Source organism: Narcine bancroftii, chromosome 5 (genome assembly GCF_036971445.1).
Source record: "Narcine bancroftii isolate sNarBan1 chromosome 5, sNarBan1.hap1, whole genome shotgun sequence".
Classification (NCBI taxonomy): Eukaryota; Metazoa; Chordata; class Chondrichthyes; order Torpediniformes; family Narcinidae; genus Narcine; species Narcine bancroftii.
In genome coordinates, this window is record NC_091473.1 from 44,368,992 (window position 1) to 44,387,768 (window position 18,777).

General features: G+C 42.6%; 1 protein-coding gene across 1 annotated transcript in view; it reads right to left on the reverse strand.

Annotated features, from left to right (window-relative positions):
- Positions 1–18,777, reverse strand: part of rad18 (RAD18 E3 ubiquitin protein ligase) — a 237,640-nt gene that overhangs the window by 112,986 nt on the left and 105,877 nt on the right. The window contains exon 7 of the mRNA XM_069937290.1: positions 13,102–13,286. Within this exon, the coding sequence (XP_069793391.1) occupies positions 13,102–13,286 (185 nt within the window). The remainder of the gene's footprint in view (positions 1–13,101; positions 13,287–18,777) is intronic.

Here is an 18,777-nt window from a genome sequence, read left to right on the forward strand (position 1 = left end):
AAACTGTGGCTACAGTACTGGCAAACAGACTTGCTAAATATTTACCTCAGTTGGTACATATAGATCAAAAAGGTTTTATTAAGAATAGATTGATAACATTGATCAATGTATCAAGGCAGCATCCTAAGTGTGTACGCTTGATGCGGAAATAGCTTTTGATAGAGTTGAATGGAATTTTCTATTTAAGGTGTTAAGAGAAATTTAATTTCAGCCCTTTTTTATTGGTTGGGTTAAGACATTATATAAAAATCCAGTTGCTAGGGTGGTGACAAATGGTCAAACTTCCTTACCATTTAAATTATCGCGATCAACCCGTCAAGGTTGTCCATTATCACCAGCCTTGTTTGCATTGGTCATCAGTCATTTTTAAGGTCAAATTAGAACCATTCCCCCTTAATTGCTCTGTTTGGTTTTTTTTCCAAGAAGAGGAAAACTTGACCATCTCAGAAGTGAATTTTAGCTTTTACCTCTTTGATAGTTAGATGGGCAATTTGGATGAAATGGAAAGACAGTACTCCACCCACTCATACTCAATGGGTACAGAAGGTCATGTCATTCCTAAGTTTAGAAAAATCAGATAAAATGTTAAAGATGTAAAGGTGACTCACAGAGTATTAAAATAATTTTAAAAATTACGGTGCTCAGATACTCCTGAGCAGTGTTGTCTGGTTTCCTAATGTCGTCTTTAGTTTGCTATGTAGTTTAAATATGCCCGCTAACCTTGTTTAGAAGGAGGAATTTGATTAATAGATTTTTTTTTCCTTCTGCTTTTTCTTTTTTTTCTTTTGAAGTGTTTTGAAAATGGATTTGATTTGGAAAGGTGCACACAATTTATATCATGTATGCATAAGTATTATTTGAGAAGTACAAATTATCTGGTTTATCATATACAGTATTTCATCCCATATATTGATTAATATGTGTGTATCCTTTTTTATGAAACTCAATAAATGTATTTTAAAAAGATCTCAATTTACTTTCAATTTAACTTTGTGTAATTGGCAAAGTCATCATCTTTTTTAAAATCTCTTTATTCAATATTCAGTTTGTGTACAAAAATGAATAGCAAAAAGTATGCATTAAGATCTACAGAGATCAAAGCTTCCCATATAACAAATAAATATCCTGGGAATGCAACTTTGAAAGCTATATTTAAAAGCCCTTCACAAGATACACAGCCTGATAACACATTGAACAGTCCATGAGGCAATATTGATTCAAACAGACTGGTGAAAATTGCAGACATAAAGGAATTTCAATAAAATGCTGTTTATTGCAGCAAAGTAATGCACTTTGTAAGAAAGAACATGACAATGAAGTGGCAAATTGATGACAACAACCTTAGGAATTCAGAGCAGAGGAATCTGGGGTATATATCATGGGGGGAGTAACATTACTGGTCAGGGATAGAATCACAGCTATGGAAAGGTGGACATTTCAGAGGGAGTGTCCACTGAGTTGGTGTGGGTGGAAGCCAGAAATAGGAAGGGAGCTATGACTGTGTTGGGAGTAGTCTATAGGCTCCCAAATAATCCTTGTGACACTAAGGAGCAGATAAGCAGACAGATTTTGAATGGTGTGGGAAATACAGGGTTGTAGATATGGGTGGTTTCAACTTCCCTCATATTGACTGACATCTACTGACTGCGAGAGATAGATGGGGCTGAATTTGTCAGGTGTGTACAAGAAGGATTCCAGACACCGTATGTGGACCGGTCAACTAGAGGAGAGGCCACACTGGATTTGGTTCTGGGGAATGAACCTGGCCAGATGGTAGACCTCTTGGAGGGGGAATATTTTGGTGAGAGTGATCACAACTCCCTTAGCTTCAACATAGCTATGCAAAGTGGGGAAGTGCTCAACTTGGGAAGGGTTAATTATGAAGAGCTGAGGCAGGAACTAGCAAAAATAAATTGGAAACAGATGTTTAAGGGTGAAAGCATTGAAATAATGTGGAGGAAGTTTAGGGACCACTTGAGCAGGGTTCTAGAAAGGTTTGTCCCACTGGGGCAAAGAAAAGGTGGTCAGAAAAGGGAACTGTGGCAGAAAAAACAAGTCAGGCAACAAGAGGAAGAAGGAAGTATATATTTGATAAAGGAAGTAGGAAACAGGAAGGGTTCACAAGAAGTAACCAGGAATGAGCTTAATAAAGGACTTAGGAGACCTCAAAGGGGGCAAAGAGAAGGCCTTGGCCTGTAGAATTAAGGAGAACCCCAAAGCGTTCTATGCATATGTAAAGAACAGAAGGATGACGAGAATGAAGGTGGGCCTGCTAAAGGATAAGGGAGGCAACATGTGCCTGGAGGCAGATGAGTTTGGGGAGGTCCTAAATCAGTGGTTCTCAGCCTTTTTCTTTTCACTCACATACCTCTTTAAGTAATCCCTATGCCATCGGTGCTCTAAGGGATTGCTTAGAATGGTATGTGAGTGGGAAGGGAAGGTCCAGAATCATTGCTCTAGACCCAATTGTTACTGAAATATTTTGCTTGAGAAAAATTGTCATTGGCCCATTTCCTTTGGAGTTATGAAACTGTGCACATAACAAGTCAATCAGGTACGATTAAAACAGTGGTTTTCAAACTTTTTATTTCTACCTACATACCACCTTTAGCAATAAACAACCATCCCTTACTAATCACAGAGCACCTATGGCAGAAGGAATACTTTGCATCAGTATTCACAAGAGAAAAGGACCTTGATCATGGTGAGGTTGAAATTGAATGGGCTTGTGTGCTGGACAATGTGGAGATTAAGGAAGTGGAAGTTGGACCTTCTTAAAAATATCAAGATTGAAAAGTCTCTGGAGCCGGATGTGATAAACCCCAGGATACAGTGGGACATGAAAGAAGAGATAGTTGGGGCAGTAGCTATAATCTTTGAATCTTCTTTGGCCACAGGGGAGGTGCAGGAGGATTGGAGAATGGCAAATGTAATCCCCTTGTTTAAAAAAAGTAACAGGGAGAATCCTGGAAATTATAAACCAGTGAGTCTTGCGTCTAATGGAGAAGATTCTTAAGGATAGGATCTATGAGCAATTGGAGAAGTATAGTCTACTCAAGGATAGTCAGCATGGCTTTGTGAAGGGAAGGTCATGCCTCATGAGTCTAATTGAGTTTTTTAGGAGGTAGCAAAAGAAATTGATGAGGGTAGGGTGGTAGATGTGGTCTATATAGAGTTTAGCAAGGTTTTAGAAAAGGTCCCCAATGAGAAATCAGTGGAAAATTAGCTGTATGGATAAACAAAATTGGCTTGTAGGAAGAAAGCAGAGAGCAGTAGTGGAAGGAAAGTATTCCGCCCAGATGGCAGTGATGAGTGGAGTGCCACAGAGATCTGTTCTGGGACACATGGGACAGTAAGTTTGCGGATGACATTGTGGATGGAGCTGAAGGTTGTTGAAGGTTACAAGAGGATATACCAGGATGCAGAGTCAGGCAGAAAAGTGATAGATGGATTTCAATCTGGATAAGAGTGAGGTGATACACTGTGGAAGGACAAACCAGACGGCTGAGTACAGAGTTAATGGTCCATTACTTAAGAGTGTGGATGAACAGAGGGACCTTGGGGATTCAAATCCATACATCCCTCAAGGTCGCCGCACAGGTTGGTAAAACCACACTTAAGAACATTGTGTTCAATTCTAGTCACCTCATTATAGGAAGGATGTGGCAGCTATGGAGAGGGTGCGGAGGAGATTTACCAGGATGTTGCCTGGATTGAAAAACAAGTCTTATGAGGCAAAATTAGCAGAGCTGGGAGCATAAAATAATGAGAGAAGACCTGATAGCAGACTATAAGATTAAGAGAAGCATAGATAGGGTGGATAAGGATCAGCAAACACCAGAGGACATATGTACAAAGGTAAGGGAGGGAAGTTTAGGGGAGACATCAGGGGTAGGTTTTTTTTTTACAGAGAGTTGTGGGTGCATGGGATGCCTTGCCAAGGGATGGTGGTGGTGGAGGCTGAAACATTGGGAGCAGAAACATTTTTCTTTCATGGATGAAAGAAAAATAGATGGTTATGGGGTAGGGAGGGTTTAGTACTTTAGGAAGGGATATAGGGGTCAGAACAACATCGAGGGCGAATGGCCTGTATTGTTCTTCGTTCCATCTTTGAAGTGAAGGAAAAGTTGATAAAGAGGTGGAAAATATGAAAAAAAGAAAGTCACATTTAAACTTTACACTCTTTGGATTTGGCCTCAGCTAGTTTTCAATTCTGGTCACCACACTTTAGGAACAAGACATTGTTAGAAGTCCTTCATCCCTGTTAAAGCTCTGCAAGGCAATCTCTTTCTCAGTTAGATGGAAAAACTGCAGTTACTTGAAAAGGGATAAGATTTTTCAAAATATTAACATCATATTATTAGGCAAGAAAGGAGAAAGTGTTACATCTGGGAAATGAGTCAGAATGGCAAGACAGCAAATGAAGAGATGTGTTTATTTCATTGGTACAGTAGTTAAGATCTGGAGCACACTACCAGACTGAGCAGTTGAAAAATCTCCACATGACCTTTCAAGAATCACAAGGTCTATGGAGGAAAAGCTCAAGTGTGGGTTGAGGTTAGACAGCTCTTCATAGACCAAATGTGGAGACAACAAACTAAAGACCATCTCATTTCATGGTTGTTTATTGTATGATGCTCATTCCTGATGATCCTGACCACAGTCTCTCTTCATAAAGTATATTTTGCCAAATTCTGAAGGCGGATCAGCATCAATGGAAATGCACTCCATCATATCAATGCCTTCAGGGGCAGAAAGGTGGTTGTGAGGGGGGAGGGGGGAGAAGAGTGGCTAAGAAAAAATAATTAAGCATTACCTGGGGCTAGCAAACAATTAAATGCAGGAGTCCTCCTTTCTAATTTACTATGCAGAAAATCTCCATCTTGTAATAAATACTATTTGCTCCTATTAGTGCCATGACGCCAATATGGAGGCACACGAGATGTGCTTCCTAACTCACTCTAATAACCTGCACTTCTCATACAGATTCTCACACTGGTTTACAAAGAATCTTCAGTCAAATTTCATTTCATATCCTGCTTCTGCATTTTCTGATTTTTCCTTGAAGAAGGGCTCAGGCCTTAAAATGTTGACAATATATATTTGTCTCCTTTAGATGCTGAAAAGACCGGCTGAGTTCCTCCAGAATTTTGTTGCACTTAAATTGTAATTTACTGGCTTGATAGAGATTTTGGTCCTGCTTTGCGGAAACTGCCAAAATGTTTGGCCTGGAAGTCAGCCTGAAGAAAACTGAGGTCCTCCATCAGCCAGCTCCCCACCATGACTACCAGCCCCCCCACATCTCCATCGGGCACACAAAACTCAAAACGGTCAACCAGTTTACCTATCTCGGCTGCACCATTTCATCAGATGCAAGGATCGACAATGAGATAGACAACAGACTCGCCAAGGCAAATAGCGCCTTTGGAAGACTACACAAAAGAGTCTGGAAAAACAACCAACTGAAAAACCTCACAAAGATAAGCGTATACAGAGCCGTTGTCATACCCACACTCCTGTTCGGCTCCGAATCATGGGTCCTCTACCGGCACCACCTACGGCTCCTAGAACGCTTCCACCAGCGTTGTCTCCGCTCCATCCTCAACATCCATTGGAGCGCTCACACCCCTAACGTCGAGGTACTCGAGATGGCAGAGGTCGACAGCATCGAGTCCACGCTGCTGAAGATCCAGCTGCGCTGGATGGGTCACGTCTCCAGAATGGAGGACCATCGCCTTCCCAAGATCGTATTATATGGCGAGCTCTCCACTGGCCACCGTGACAGAGGTGCACCACAGAAAAGGTACAAGGACTGCCTAAAGAAATCTCTTGGTGCCTGCCACATTGACCACCGCCAGTGGGCTGATAACGCCTCAAACCGTGCATCTTGGCGCCTCACAGTTTGGCGGGCAGCAGCCTCCTTTGAAGAAGACCGCAGAGCCCACCTCACTGACAAAAGGCAAAGGAGGAAAAACCCAACACCCAACCCCAACCAACCAATTTTCCCTTGCAACCGCTGCAATCGTGTCTGCCTGTCCCGCATCGGACTGGTCAGCCACAAACGAGCCTGCAGCTGACGTGGACTTTTTACCCCCTCCATAAATCTTCGTCCGCGAAGCCAAGCCAAAGAAAGAAAGAAGAGATTTTGGTGAAATAACAGAGAGCCAAAGTAGGAAATGTGGTTGAAATGATGTAAATGGATTTAGAATTGCATTTGATAAAGTTCCACATAATAGGTTTCAGTTTTAATGACAAGCCATGTAATAGAAGTGCCTACAAAAACATTGATATGTAATAAAATTGGCTAAATAACAGGAAACCAAGAGCTGTAAATGAAAGATTGGTATTTTGAATGGTAGGGAAGCAAGCAGTGGAATTCCACAGAGGTTGATTTTTTTTTCATTTCTACTCTGTGAGGTTTCCAAATTCAAAATAATATTCATGTAAAACATTTTAATACAAAATCTACTTGCAATTACAGCTATTGATTTCTAGCAGATTTTAAGATTGCAATCCACACAACTATTTTTCTGCAAAAACCATAAACCTATTCAGTTTGCACACAATGTTTTCCCTTCAGTTCTGTATAACCTTTATACCTGCACTTTTGTTTTATTATTGCACTGCTATACTTAAAGAGGAGTCAACTTGCCTGGATAACAAAGCTTTTCACTGTACCATGATACACATGATAACAAACAATTCAATTTAATTTTAACAAGGTGTCCAGTGTAGCAGTGAAACAACAGTCTGCTGAAACTGTGATTGTAGTGAAAACACAGAGATGCTGGGTGAACTCGGGAGGTCTTCCAGCACCCATAGGAGGTAAAGGTACAGTATTTTTAAAAATATAGACACACAACACAGTAACATAACATTTTGGCTTACAAGTACATACCGCCCAATGTACACCCAATTAATCCACACCCCTGGTACATTTCAAATGGTGGAAGGAAACCAGAGCCCCCGGGGGAAAACCCACACAGACACGGGGAGAACGTACAAACAGCCAGCGTGGGATTCGAACCCCAGTCCCAACTGCTGGAGATGTAAAGGTGTTGTGCTAACCGCTACACCAACCATGCCGCCCTATATATAACCAACGTGTTGGGCTTGTGCCCTTCTTCAAGGTACAAGTTCAATGTAGCAGGTAGACTTACAACTGTACTGCCCAACACTATATCAGGAACTCAGAGCAAAAAAGAAGATTAGAAGACATTTTCAGAGAGGCAGGAGTGATATGGGGTCCTCTCCACCTATTTTATGATTTTAAGTGTGTGGGCCCAGACATAAATCATAACAGGGCGAGAAATTGTTCATTAAAACAAGCTGGATGACTGCATGATTGAAAAGTGTTGGCAAAGCGTTGATACATAGTGCGTGCCCAGAACCATTCACAAACTACTTGCACTTCAGTCAGCAAGTGTTTGTTTTTGTTGCTCAATGACTTGTTCCTCCTGAGAATAAATTTACCTGCATTTCCACGGCAATGTTAACACTGCAGATTCAACCAAAGCACTGCATGCAAAAAGCTACCAAGATGTTTTTACTATGGTTTCACAACAAAGTCACAACAAGGCATCTCGTAAATATTTTAAATGAACTCTATCAGAGTTGTATTCAATCTCCAAGTCACTTGCAAGTGACAAAGATTAAAACTATCACTGATAATCATTTGCAAATTAACCAAATGCCTGAGTAACTTTTTTCCCCCACTTTTCTACAATGTAAATTGTCTGGAGACGGGTCACCTCACAAGGAAATAACCTTTCTTACGGTTTCTCGTAAAATGGAAGGTACCCGCTGAGCACCTAATGCAAAACATAAGAATTAAACCTACTGTTTGTCTTGTTAAAATTCAGACATGATTCGTGACATGTACCAAAATTTGCTTCCTTGAAGCTGGGATCGTCACACTGATTTACAAGTGAAATGCCATACAAGATGCTTTTATCATATTACCTTGCTATATACACATACCTGAAATTAATCACTCACACCGCACCTCATATGTGGATTTGTGAAGCTGCCCTTTCTAAATTTCCAACACAAAGCAACAAGTAGAAAATATAAATGAAAAATAAAGGCTCCGAGGTCAAGTTTGTCACAGATTAAGAAGACTGTGGGGCTTAGTGCTTAAATAACTTAAAGAAATTCACCATTGTAGCAGGTGTGCTATTGTGAAATGTGGAAAGACACACGTATGAACAGTTGAAGCGAAAGACTGATTTATTGCACTGGCAGCTCTGCTTATATTCTCTCCTCGAGGCTGACATTGGGAGTGACATCATGGCAGTGCCGATATCCGATTGGGCAGCGTTTCTGCCATTGCTCACTGTTTCCCACCAGCAGATAGTCACCTGGGACAAAGGTCGTTGGCCACCACAGGGTCTGCACGGTCACCGTGTTCATTGGCCATTTTGTGTACCAAGTTGCGTCCCAGTTAGCGGGCTGTAACACAAACTCCCCCAGAACCTGCGATCAGAGCGCCGTTCACCGCTTTCAGTGGCCTACCTCTGTATTGCAGGGGCTGCGAGGAGACCGGTTGGCTAATGTACAGATGTGCATACAGCCAATATCCAGCACACATGTTGACCCGCTGTATCTGATTACTTTATAGGCCCCTCATAAGGCCATTGTAGAGGTGTTTAGTGTACCCCCTTCCGAATGAAAAAGTACTCACAGGTCTCTAAGTCTTTGGGAACACAGGTTTTGGCCTGGCCGTGTGGCAAAGGTCCTAGAGTTCCTTGTTTTTCCCTCAGCTTAGTCATTGAGGCCATGGGGTCCTCTGGGTTCTTGGCAGTGGCCAAGAACTCCCCTGATATCACCAATGGTGTGCCATAAACCATCTCGGCTGCTGAGGCATTGAGGTCCTCTTTCGGCACAGGGCCAATCCCCAGAGGGCCCAGGGTAACTCGTCTGCCCAGTTTGGCCCCTTGAGCCAAGCCATTAAGGCGCCTTTAGATGCCTGTGAAACAGCTTCACCTACCCGTTGGCCTAAGTGTGGTAAGCCGTGTTATAATGGAGCTGGGTTCCCACCAGTAACTTGACCAGCGTCACCCAGAGTCTCAAAGTGAACTGTATACCTCCATCGGAGGTCATATTCTCCGGGACTCCGAACCTCAATACCCAGGTGTTAATCAGTGTCCTGGTGCAAGTCTCGGTGGTTGTTTCAGCCAGCGGGATCACCTCTGGCCACCTTGTGGAGTGATCAATCATGGTGAGGAGATATCTCACCCCACAAGAGACCAGCAGCGGCCCTACAATGTTAACATGGACGTGGCTGAATCGACATCACGCTGGATCAAAAGTCTGGGGGGGCGCATTGTCGTCCGTCTGCATTTTGGATGTTTGGCAGAGAGTGAAGGACTTGGCCCACCAAATGACCTGTTTCCGAAGGCCATGCCAGATGAGCCTATTAGCCACCATTTTAACAAAAGACCTGATGGCTGGGTGCACCACGCCAAAGACCTGCCGCCTCAATGCTGCCAGCACAATGGGGCGGGGTTTGCTGTTGGAGATGTCACAGAGGAGTATCTGACTGCCAAGGCCAATGGCGACATCCTCCAGCCCGAGGCCAGAAACTGCTGTTCTGTGTGCTAGGATCTGAGAGTCCTCCTGCTGTGCCCTGGCTAGGGCGGAATAGTCTATTCCTTGGGACAGGACCTGGATGGACTTAATCGCAGGGCGCAGGACAGGGCGTTGGCCATCACAATAGTCTTACCTGCAATGTGTTGGATGTTCATGGTGAACTCAGACACGTATGAGAGCTGTTGCTGCTGCCTGGCCGACCACAGGTCAGATACTTTGAGGAAGGCAAAGGTTAACGGTTTATGGTCCGTGAAGACCCTGAATTGCTTGTCTGCTAAAACACAGCTGAAGTGCCTGACTACCAGGTACAACACCAATAGTTCCCGGTCAAAGGTGGTGTATTTGAGTATGGGTGGCCAGTGATGCCTGCTAAAGAAGGCCAGAGGCTGCCATTGCCCTTTGATGAATTGCTCCAGTATGCCCCCTACCACTATGCTAGAGGCATCTACTATGAGAGTGGTTGACGCCTCTGGTTTGGGGTATACCAGAAGGCTGGCGTTGGCCAGAGCGTCTTTGGCTTTCTGAAATTCAACCAGGGCCTCATTGTTCCAGGTAATGTCCTTACCGTTCCCCGCCATGAGCATGAAAAAAGGGTGCATGTCGTGAGCTGATGCCGGTATGAATCAGAAATAAAAATTAATCCTACCAGTGAATTCTTGTAACCCCTTCACTGTGCGGGGCTTGGCAAAATGCTGAATAACCTCTACCTTTTCGGGCAGGGGTTTTGCTCTTTGCCTGTTGATCCGATGCCCCAGGAAGTCCATTGTTTCCAACCCGAACTGGCACTTAGCAGGGTTTATAGTTAGGCCAAATTCCTGCAGCCAGGCACACAGTTGCCTCAGGTGGGCCACGTGCTCCACGTTGTTGTGGCTGGCGATGAGAATATCGTCCAAATAGATGAATGCAAATGGGAGATTCTTGCCCACCGCATCCATCAGTCTCTGGAAGGCCTGAGCCGTGTTCTTAAGTCCAAAGGGCATTCTTAGGAATTCAAAGAGTCCAAAAGGAGTAATGATGGCAGTTTTAAAGATGCGTTGATAGTCTCTGATGAGCTCGACTTTTGAAAACATCCATGCCCTTTGTAAGTTAGCGGTATAGTGTTGGATGTGGGGCATGGGGTACCTGTCGGGTGTGATGGCCTCATTGTCACCACATGTCCTCCACCTTCCTGCTGCCTTCGGTACCACATGCAGTGGAAGGCCCAGGAGCTGCTGGAATGCCACACTATCCCCAGCTCTTCCATTTTTTTTTTAAACTCACCCTTGGAAAGGGTGAGCTTCTTGGGGGAAGGCGGCATGACCTGGCATGGAGCGGAGGAGGAGGGGGACCCTCGGTGAGGATACGGTGCCTTACCCCATGCTTCGGCTCAGCAGTGGAAAACTGTGGTTCCACGATCGAAGAGAATTCCGCTAGGATCCGCATGAATAGATTGTCGGATAGCTTATTGGAGTCAAGCTAAGGGGCAGGTAACTTGGTTTCCCCGGGATGTGGTTTCAAATGTCCTGGCAGCACCAATCCCTGCCTTTTAACGTCCACCAGCAGGCAGTGAGTTCACAGGAAACCTGCTCCCAGATGCGGCCGCAATTGTGAACATCCACATGAACCAGTTGCTGCCAAAATGGAGGGGAACAGTGCGGGTGCCAAACGTTTGTATGATGGTACTGTTTGCTGCCCTCTTTGTTGGGCCCAGTTTGCCATTTCGGGTGTCGTAGGCCAGGGGACGGACACACACACACACACACACACACACACACACACACACACACACACACACACACACACACACACACACACACACACACACTTATTTCGACACGGGTACCTTCTTGAAAGAGTGTAACATACATGGAGGAGACTGTCACATTGTTCATTAACAACAATTTCCCTGAAACACGCAGGGTAGGCGACATCGACAGGCCCTCGCATCCCATCGTTGGTGATAGTAGCAATACTGTTGATTCATGTGGTCCACTTGCCTCTCTGTTTGCTTTGGTCTTGTTGCTGGTTGTGTGTGGGGCCTAACGACCTGCTCCACCAAGGAGCCATTTTCTTTCTTCACTCGCGAGAGCACGTCCGTCCAGGCTGCAACTTTTCTGGGGTGGTTGAAGTCCTTGTCACCAAGCAAGAGTCGGATATCCTCAGGCAGCTGCTCTAGGAAAATCTGCTCAAAGAGCAGGCAAGGCCTGTGTCCCTTGGCAAAGGCAAGCATTTCGCTCATGAGGGCAGATGGGGCCCTGTCCCCAAAAACCATTCATATGCAACAATTGGGCGGTGTGCTCGCACCGAGAAAGCCCAAAAGTATGGGTTAATAGCTCCTTGAGGGCATCATATTTGCCTTGCTCTGGAGGCTGCCATAGGAAGTCAACGACCCTTGCTACCATCTCATGATCAAGCAAGCTCACCACATAGTAGAAACGTATCGTCAGTGTTGATCTGTCAAAGGTAGAACTGGGCCTTGGCCTGATCAAACTACACATGTGATTGCTATGCCTAGAAAGTTGGCAGCTTTAATAAAATCATGGGAAGACCTGCTTGATTCGACATCTTTGAGTCCAACTGCCGGTTGGACCTGCTAGGGTCACCAATTTAGTGTGCAAGCTACCGTGAAATGTGGAAATAAGACATACACACGAGGAATCGAAGTCGAAGATTTACTTATTGCACTAGAAGCTATGCTTATATTCACTCCTCACTGCTGACAATGGGAGTGACATCACAACAGCGCCGTTCTCCAATTGGGAGGCATTCTCACCATTGCTCGTTGTTTCCCGCCTTGCGGTGGTCACCTGGGATGAAGGTTGTTGGCCCGCACAGGGTCTGCGCGGTCGCTGCGTTCGTTGGCATACTGGTTATAGTGGGCTGCTATACCATGAATTTTGACTGACTAACCTCTACTGACTCATTCACATACAAACACAATGAAATTGTTACATGTCTTTACATCAAATATTATTCTGCTTAATTTTTACACTAACAACTATATTTCCCACTTGTTTGTTGATCGATCTATACTCCACCTGTCATGCCTACTTCCCAATATTGCATTACATACTGGAAGTAAACATGACAAAATGCGCGCACGAGAAGAAAAGGTTGGTTTCCACACCTGGTTACCTATTCATCCAAATATCTGAAATTAAAACTGTGTTGCAGCATCAGAAATCAGAACTCATAATTTTAGGAAGCTTAGTACAGCAGTTCAAGAGATTACTGGGGACAAGAGGGATTGATGGAATCAATGAGAATGAATGTAAATTGGAGGCATGGATTACCAGAAAAGAAACTTTTTCCACAATCATCTCCACACTTCAGAGGAATTTTACAATTAATCCACACACTCCATGTCTTTATTTCTAATAAGTTTCCTTGTACTAGATCAACATATTTTCAGTGGGGGTGAGCTATGACTAACAAGTGCTTTATTTTAATTGAACACAAATGTTTCAAGCAAACTTATTGAAATAAAGCATTTTTTTTTAAAACTTCTGGTGATGTAAGAGTTTTGCTTACCTGATCTGGGATTTAAGGAATCACACTGTGAGTTGTACATTTGTATGAATTCTTGATGTCGTTTAACCATTTGCGCTTTGCTGCCTTGAGTTGACAGTCCATATTCCTTCAACTTCTTCTTCAGATCCCGGTCAGAAAGCAAATTATAAACCAGTTTAGGCAGCAGTTTCCTTTTGTTCACAGAGCTTGAATGGAAATATTAACAAGAAAGACATCTTGTCAATACCATTCCCAGAACAAGGCAAGCTTGATCACAGCATTTTAGCAAATTCAGCGTGCCAAAAATCCAATTGCAAACTGTGCTTTAAAGGATGTTTGGTTTTGGGTATGTGCAGACAATAGACTCATTTTCTCCATCCAACAAAGATTAAAACTACAAGAGGTTTTGACATTGAGATAAACTGCTTCCACTGGCAGGATCGTCAATAAACAGCGTGCATGCATTTAAATGACCAAACAAAGGCAAGCAACAAATAACTCAGTAAGCTGCTCTGCAGTGTTCCAAAAGGTCCTGGAATTAGATACAATGGCATTTTTCACCAGAGATATTGATAATTATGTGCTTTTCCTTAACTGTGGGAGCTAGTGCAGGAATAGCCTACTCACCCGCACCATAGAAATGCTAGATGGTAGTCCATGAAGATGGTTCATGACTACCTTCTCAGGAGGGGCAATAAAGACTGGCCTTGTTAGCCATTCCAATATCCCATAGAAATAAAAATAAGCTTGCCTGGACAATTTTCAACTAAACTTGCAGAATACATAAGAATACATACATTACCACCTTAATGGTGCATTATATTCCCTCTCAGTTAAGTGAAGCAAGTTATATGACTGTGAAGAGAAACTGTTGTGAGATGAGATTTTGATTACCAAGAGTCAGCACATCTAATCAACCAAATTACACCTTCCCTCACCTTCAAAGCAGGTAACTTCAAGACTGAAAGCAAGGTGCAGAACTTTCAATGATTTTCCAAATCTATTATTCTCCAAGCAAGGGTTAAGTCATTCCACTGTGGCAGAAAATGGGACTTTTCCCATAGAAAGAAAATGTGTCAGACAACAAGAAAAATAGCTCCATTAAACACATAAAGGGTGTTTGCAGCCACTCAGATCCAAATGCTTCTTCTTGGTATGTTAATTTGCATGCTTTCAAAAACACAGAAAACAAATGAGGAACAAACCAGGAATTAAGATCTACAGTTGCAGGACCTTTCTTGGGAAATGTTCTAGTTAATCAGAAGTGATGTTAAGAGTTCTTAATTAAGCTGGTATTTAATCAAGTAGATGGTAAAGGTGAGAGCTTGTTCCAAGTGCATGTTTTTCATTGAACTAAATATAGTTTCATCTCATGCCTAATCTGCAATTTCAGCAACAATCTACAAATCCAATGTAACTCCCCACTGAAATGATTCCCTACATCCCAGGCAAAAGCTGAGCTAGATTAATTAAGGTGGAAAAACCATAAAATTATTCTTTTTACTATTTCAAATAACTTGGTTATTTTAGGGACAAAACCATGAATTTCTGATTATTTTCAATGAATTAATTGATAAAAGTGGAAATATAATACTAAAAAAACTAAATATTCAGGGAATTTGTATAGGCGTTAGTGACTTCTAAATTCACTTTTGTTTTTGGAGTAAAAATAGCATACTCATGGTTTTCCCTGCAAATTTCCTGTAATCACTGCTTCCTGATGCCTGGGTCAATCAGGCTCTTAACAAATTGCCTGGGATCATTAAATTCCCAATGTACTCACACTGAAGTACATTGTCCCCTTTGAAAACATATTGGTTTGTTCCTCCATCACTATTAACACATCCTCCCACTTTTATAGCATCCACTCAGAGCAGTGCTAAAGTTTCTTGCTTTGCTGAATCACTAGGCCCTTTCAAGCTGGTGTGTAAAATGGGGTTTGCCCAGTTAGCACCCCACTCGCGCAGCAGCTTGAAAGGGTCCGACCCAGTCGGCGTGGTGCAAATCCAACCGGGTCCCTGACCTATCTCTGATGTAGTCAGGGAACCCAGTGAACTTATCCAGGATGCGTCCACCGGCGGCTTGAACAGTAAAATGGCCGACCCGGTTACTCCTGTGACGTCAGCGCTTGCGTGCTGGTGTCACAGGGAGACCCTTGGGTGAAGTGTCTGCCACGGGGGAGGGGAGAGGGGTCGCTGCCGCAGGGAGGAGAGGGGTCAGGGGCGACTGACGGCTGGTGGGGTGGCAGGGGAGACTTACCGATAGTTCCCGGGTGCGTGACGCGTCACTTACTGCGTCATCACGGGGCGGGTTCACCCTTAAATCACTGGGTTGGCGATTTAATGGGTTGATCCCCTTGCAGCTTAAAAGGTGCTGGAATAAATTCCTGAATAATGTAATGAACTCAAGTTTAAAAAGAAATGACTGCCTCATAAAACGTTACAGCACAGTACAGGCCCTTTGGCCAATAATGTTGTGCTGACCGATATATACATACCTAAAAATATGAAAACCTCCCAAATGCATAACCCTTTCTTTTTTGTTCATCTATGTGGCTGTCTAAGGGTCTCATAAATGCCCTTATTGTTTCAACCTCAACCACCACCCCTGGGCTTCTTTAAGGTGCTCAACAGATATGTCTGAAAGTTCTTGTGGAATGGTAAAGTGGCTAAAACTTCCATGGAAAAGTTGACTTAGGATTATAAATTTGGAGGTCTGAAATTGCCGGATTTTAAAAAATATTATTGGGAAGCCCAGTCGAGGTCTATCGCCTCACTCTTTGAGGGAGGTGGACCCCCTCCTGGGCACAAATTGGACTACACACAGGAGGAAAAAAGAAAGTAGGAGAAGTTGTATATAAATGGGACACTAAATTAATATCAAAGAAAACAGATAAAACAAGTAATTCAGACGTGGCAAAAAATAAATCAATGTATCGGAATAAAGGTGGGGATATCTCCTAAAGTGTCCTTGACCCAGAACAAATTTATACACATAGCTCTGAATAATAAGATCCTGGACACCTGCTGCTGGAAGGGGATCAGGTGTATCAAGGATTGTTACGACCAAGGGCTGTTTTTGCCATTCAAGCAGGTAAGGAATAAATCTGATTTGTCTAATAAAACTTTCTTCTGCTATCTTCAGCTAAGATCTTTCTTAAGAGATCATTTGGGACTGTCTATGGCCCTGCCTGTGTGTAGTGACATGGAGATTCTAATTCGAAAGGGGAATATGCGCAAGTTAATTTCTATGATGTATCTCCTACTCCAAAGTGAGAGCCAGAAGCTGGGATTACACAAGTCAAGGGAAAGGTGGGAGTTGGACTTGGGAACAACAATCCACAAGAGGTGCTGGTCAGATTTGTGTCAGGTATAGATTGAGGCAATACAATTTCCTGCATCAACTATACCTCACACCACATATATCTAAATCAGACATCTCGGAAATGTGCTTTAGGTGTGGTGTGAAAACTGGAACCTTTATCCATTCAACCTGGCTATGTACAAGGGAGAGATCCTTCTGGGAGGATCTAGGGGACATTTAGAAAAAAATTACAAAAGGGGATTTTCACCACGATCTGAGGAACATTATGGACGTGAGTTTTAAACTGTCTAAGTACCAAATTCAGTTTGTGACGGTAGCCAAGTATATACCGGTAACATGGAAATCCAACTCCCAACGAAATATTACAAAATGGAATACAGAAAATGCAGTTAAATTGTACGTGATTTTTCTCCGGGGAAATATAAGAAGGAAATATTGCACATTTGTTCAGGTGTGGCAACCTTATCTCCAACACATTGGTACACAAATATAGTTACGCCCCTTCTGAATAAAGGAAATGCAACAGTTTGTGGCATAGTGAAATGATTGAGATCAATGAAGTGGGTCATGGTGTAGATGACATGCTCTTGTATTTTGTTCCTTATCGTTTTTATTTTAGTTTTCTTTGGGTTTTTCTTGTTCCCTTAAGGGTTTGTGACTTTACCAATATTTGGCTCTTTGTATTTGTTTAATTTATATAATCTTTTCTTTGTTGTATTAGGGTATGAGAGGGAGGGAAGGGGGTAGGGGAAAAATAGTCTCTATATGTTACTGTTGAAAGAAACATTTGTTTCAATTTGTATGAGTCTTTGAAAATCAAAAATAAAATATTCAAAATAAAAACCCTGTTATCTCTGCACCATTCTGAAATCTGCCTACTTATTTGTTCCTTATTGTCCCAAGGGATACTTGGGGCCCATACAGTGATCCTTTCCTGTTTCTGAAACACCCCCGCCCCCCAACCCTCACTGACTCAGTGGACAATCTCTCCACAACACGTGCTAAGATAATGATATGGGGCTGAGATGGAACAGAGAGCCAACAACTTTGCCCTGGGCAACAATTGCAAATACCAGAGGACATTTGATTTACGTGAATGGAGGAAAGTTTAGGGAGATGTCAGTTACATTTTTTTTAAAACCCAGAGACTGGTGGGTGCCTGGGATGCATTGTGGGTATGGTGGTGGAGGCTAGTACAAAAGGGCATTTAAAAGACTTAATCTTGGGTACATATATTAGGTGTGAAATGGGGAAGTAGGTTTACATGGACAGCACTATATTGTGGGCCAAAGGGCCTCTACTATGCTGTAATGTTCGATGTTCCAACAGTCAGCTGGGATCAGAATAATGTTATACTGGTGCAGAATTCAGCTCGCAACTGCATTGCCCTGAAGAATACAACTACAGATTGACTTTGGTACTGTTCACAACACTGAACAGACTGTGAGCCAAAAGTGATAACTTTGTTGGATTTACCAATCTTTTCAGCATGTGTTTCTATTTAGAAGCCTGCCTGACCAATAAGCAACTCTAAGACAGTATGTGAAATAAATTACCAACTGACGCAAGCACATGGGGCCAGAAGCTTCGCTACAATTCAATGGACAAAAACACTTCAAGGAGCAAATGTGTATATCATGTGGTTTTTCCCAAAAAGGTCCACAAGTGCTAATGACACAGCACAATCAACTGGAGAATAAAGGCAATTTTGAAATGACTTCACACCCCAAAGTGCAACAGAAGGTAAACATAAACTCCACATCAATGGAAAGAGAAAAAGAGTTAACATTTTCAAGAAGAATCTTCATCAGATCTGCAGTTCTGACAAAGGGTCTGCTACCCAAAACCTCAACCTTGAAATTATTATCTGAAAACTTCTTGGATTTTAAATATTCAGAAATAATTTTCATCTCTTTTACAGCTTATGATATTTTGTATTCTAACATAATCTAGGTGAAAATTCTAATCATTATTTGTCATTCTGTAGTTTTAAAAGTTTATCTTCCTGCTTTAATGATTTAATATGCTTTGTGATTCTCCAGTGTGTTCAAGATGATTAATGAATTCCTCTTGTTGAATAGCACCGATTCTCAATATTAACAAAAATAAAGAATGTTGGAAGCACTCAATAAATCAGAGCATTAATGGGGGGAAAAACAAAGTCAACCTTTTGAGATAAAAATCCTCCATCAGAAATTAGAAATTAAAGACTTTAAGTGGCAGAGAGAGTGTGGGATGCGAGAACAGAAGGAATAGCTCCAAAAGGGTGCAGACCAAAGCTGAGAAATTAATAACCTCTAAAAAATTGGAAAAGACCAAATGATGGAAATAGTCATCAGGTTAGGCTGCATCTGTGGGATAAGAACCCATTGC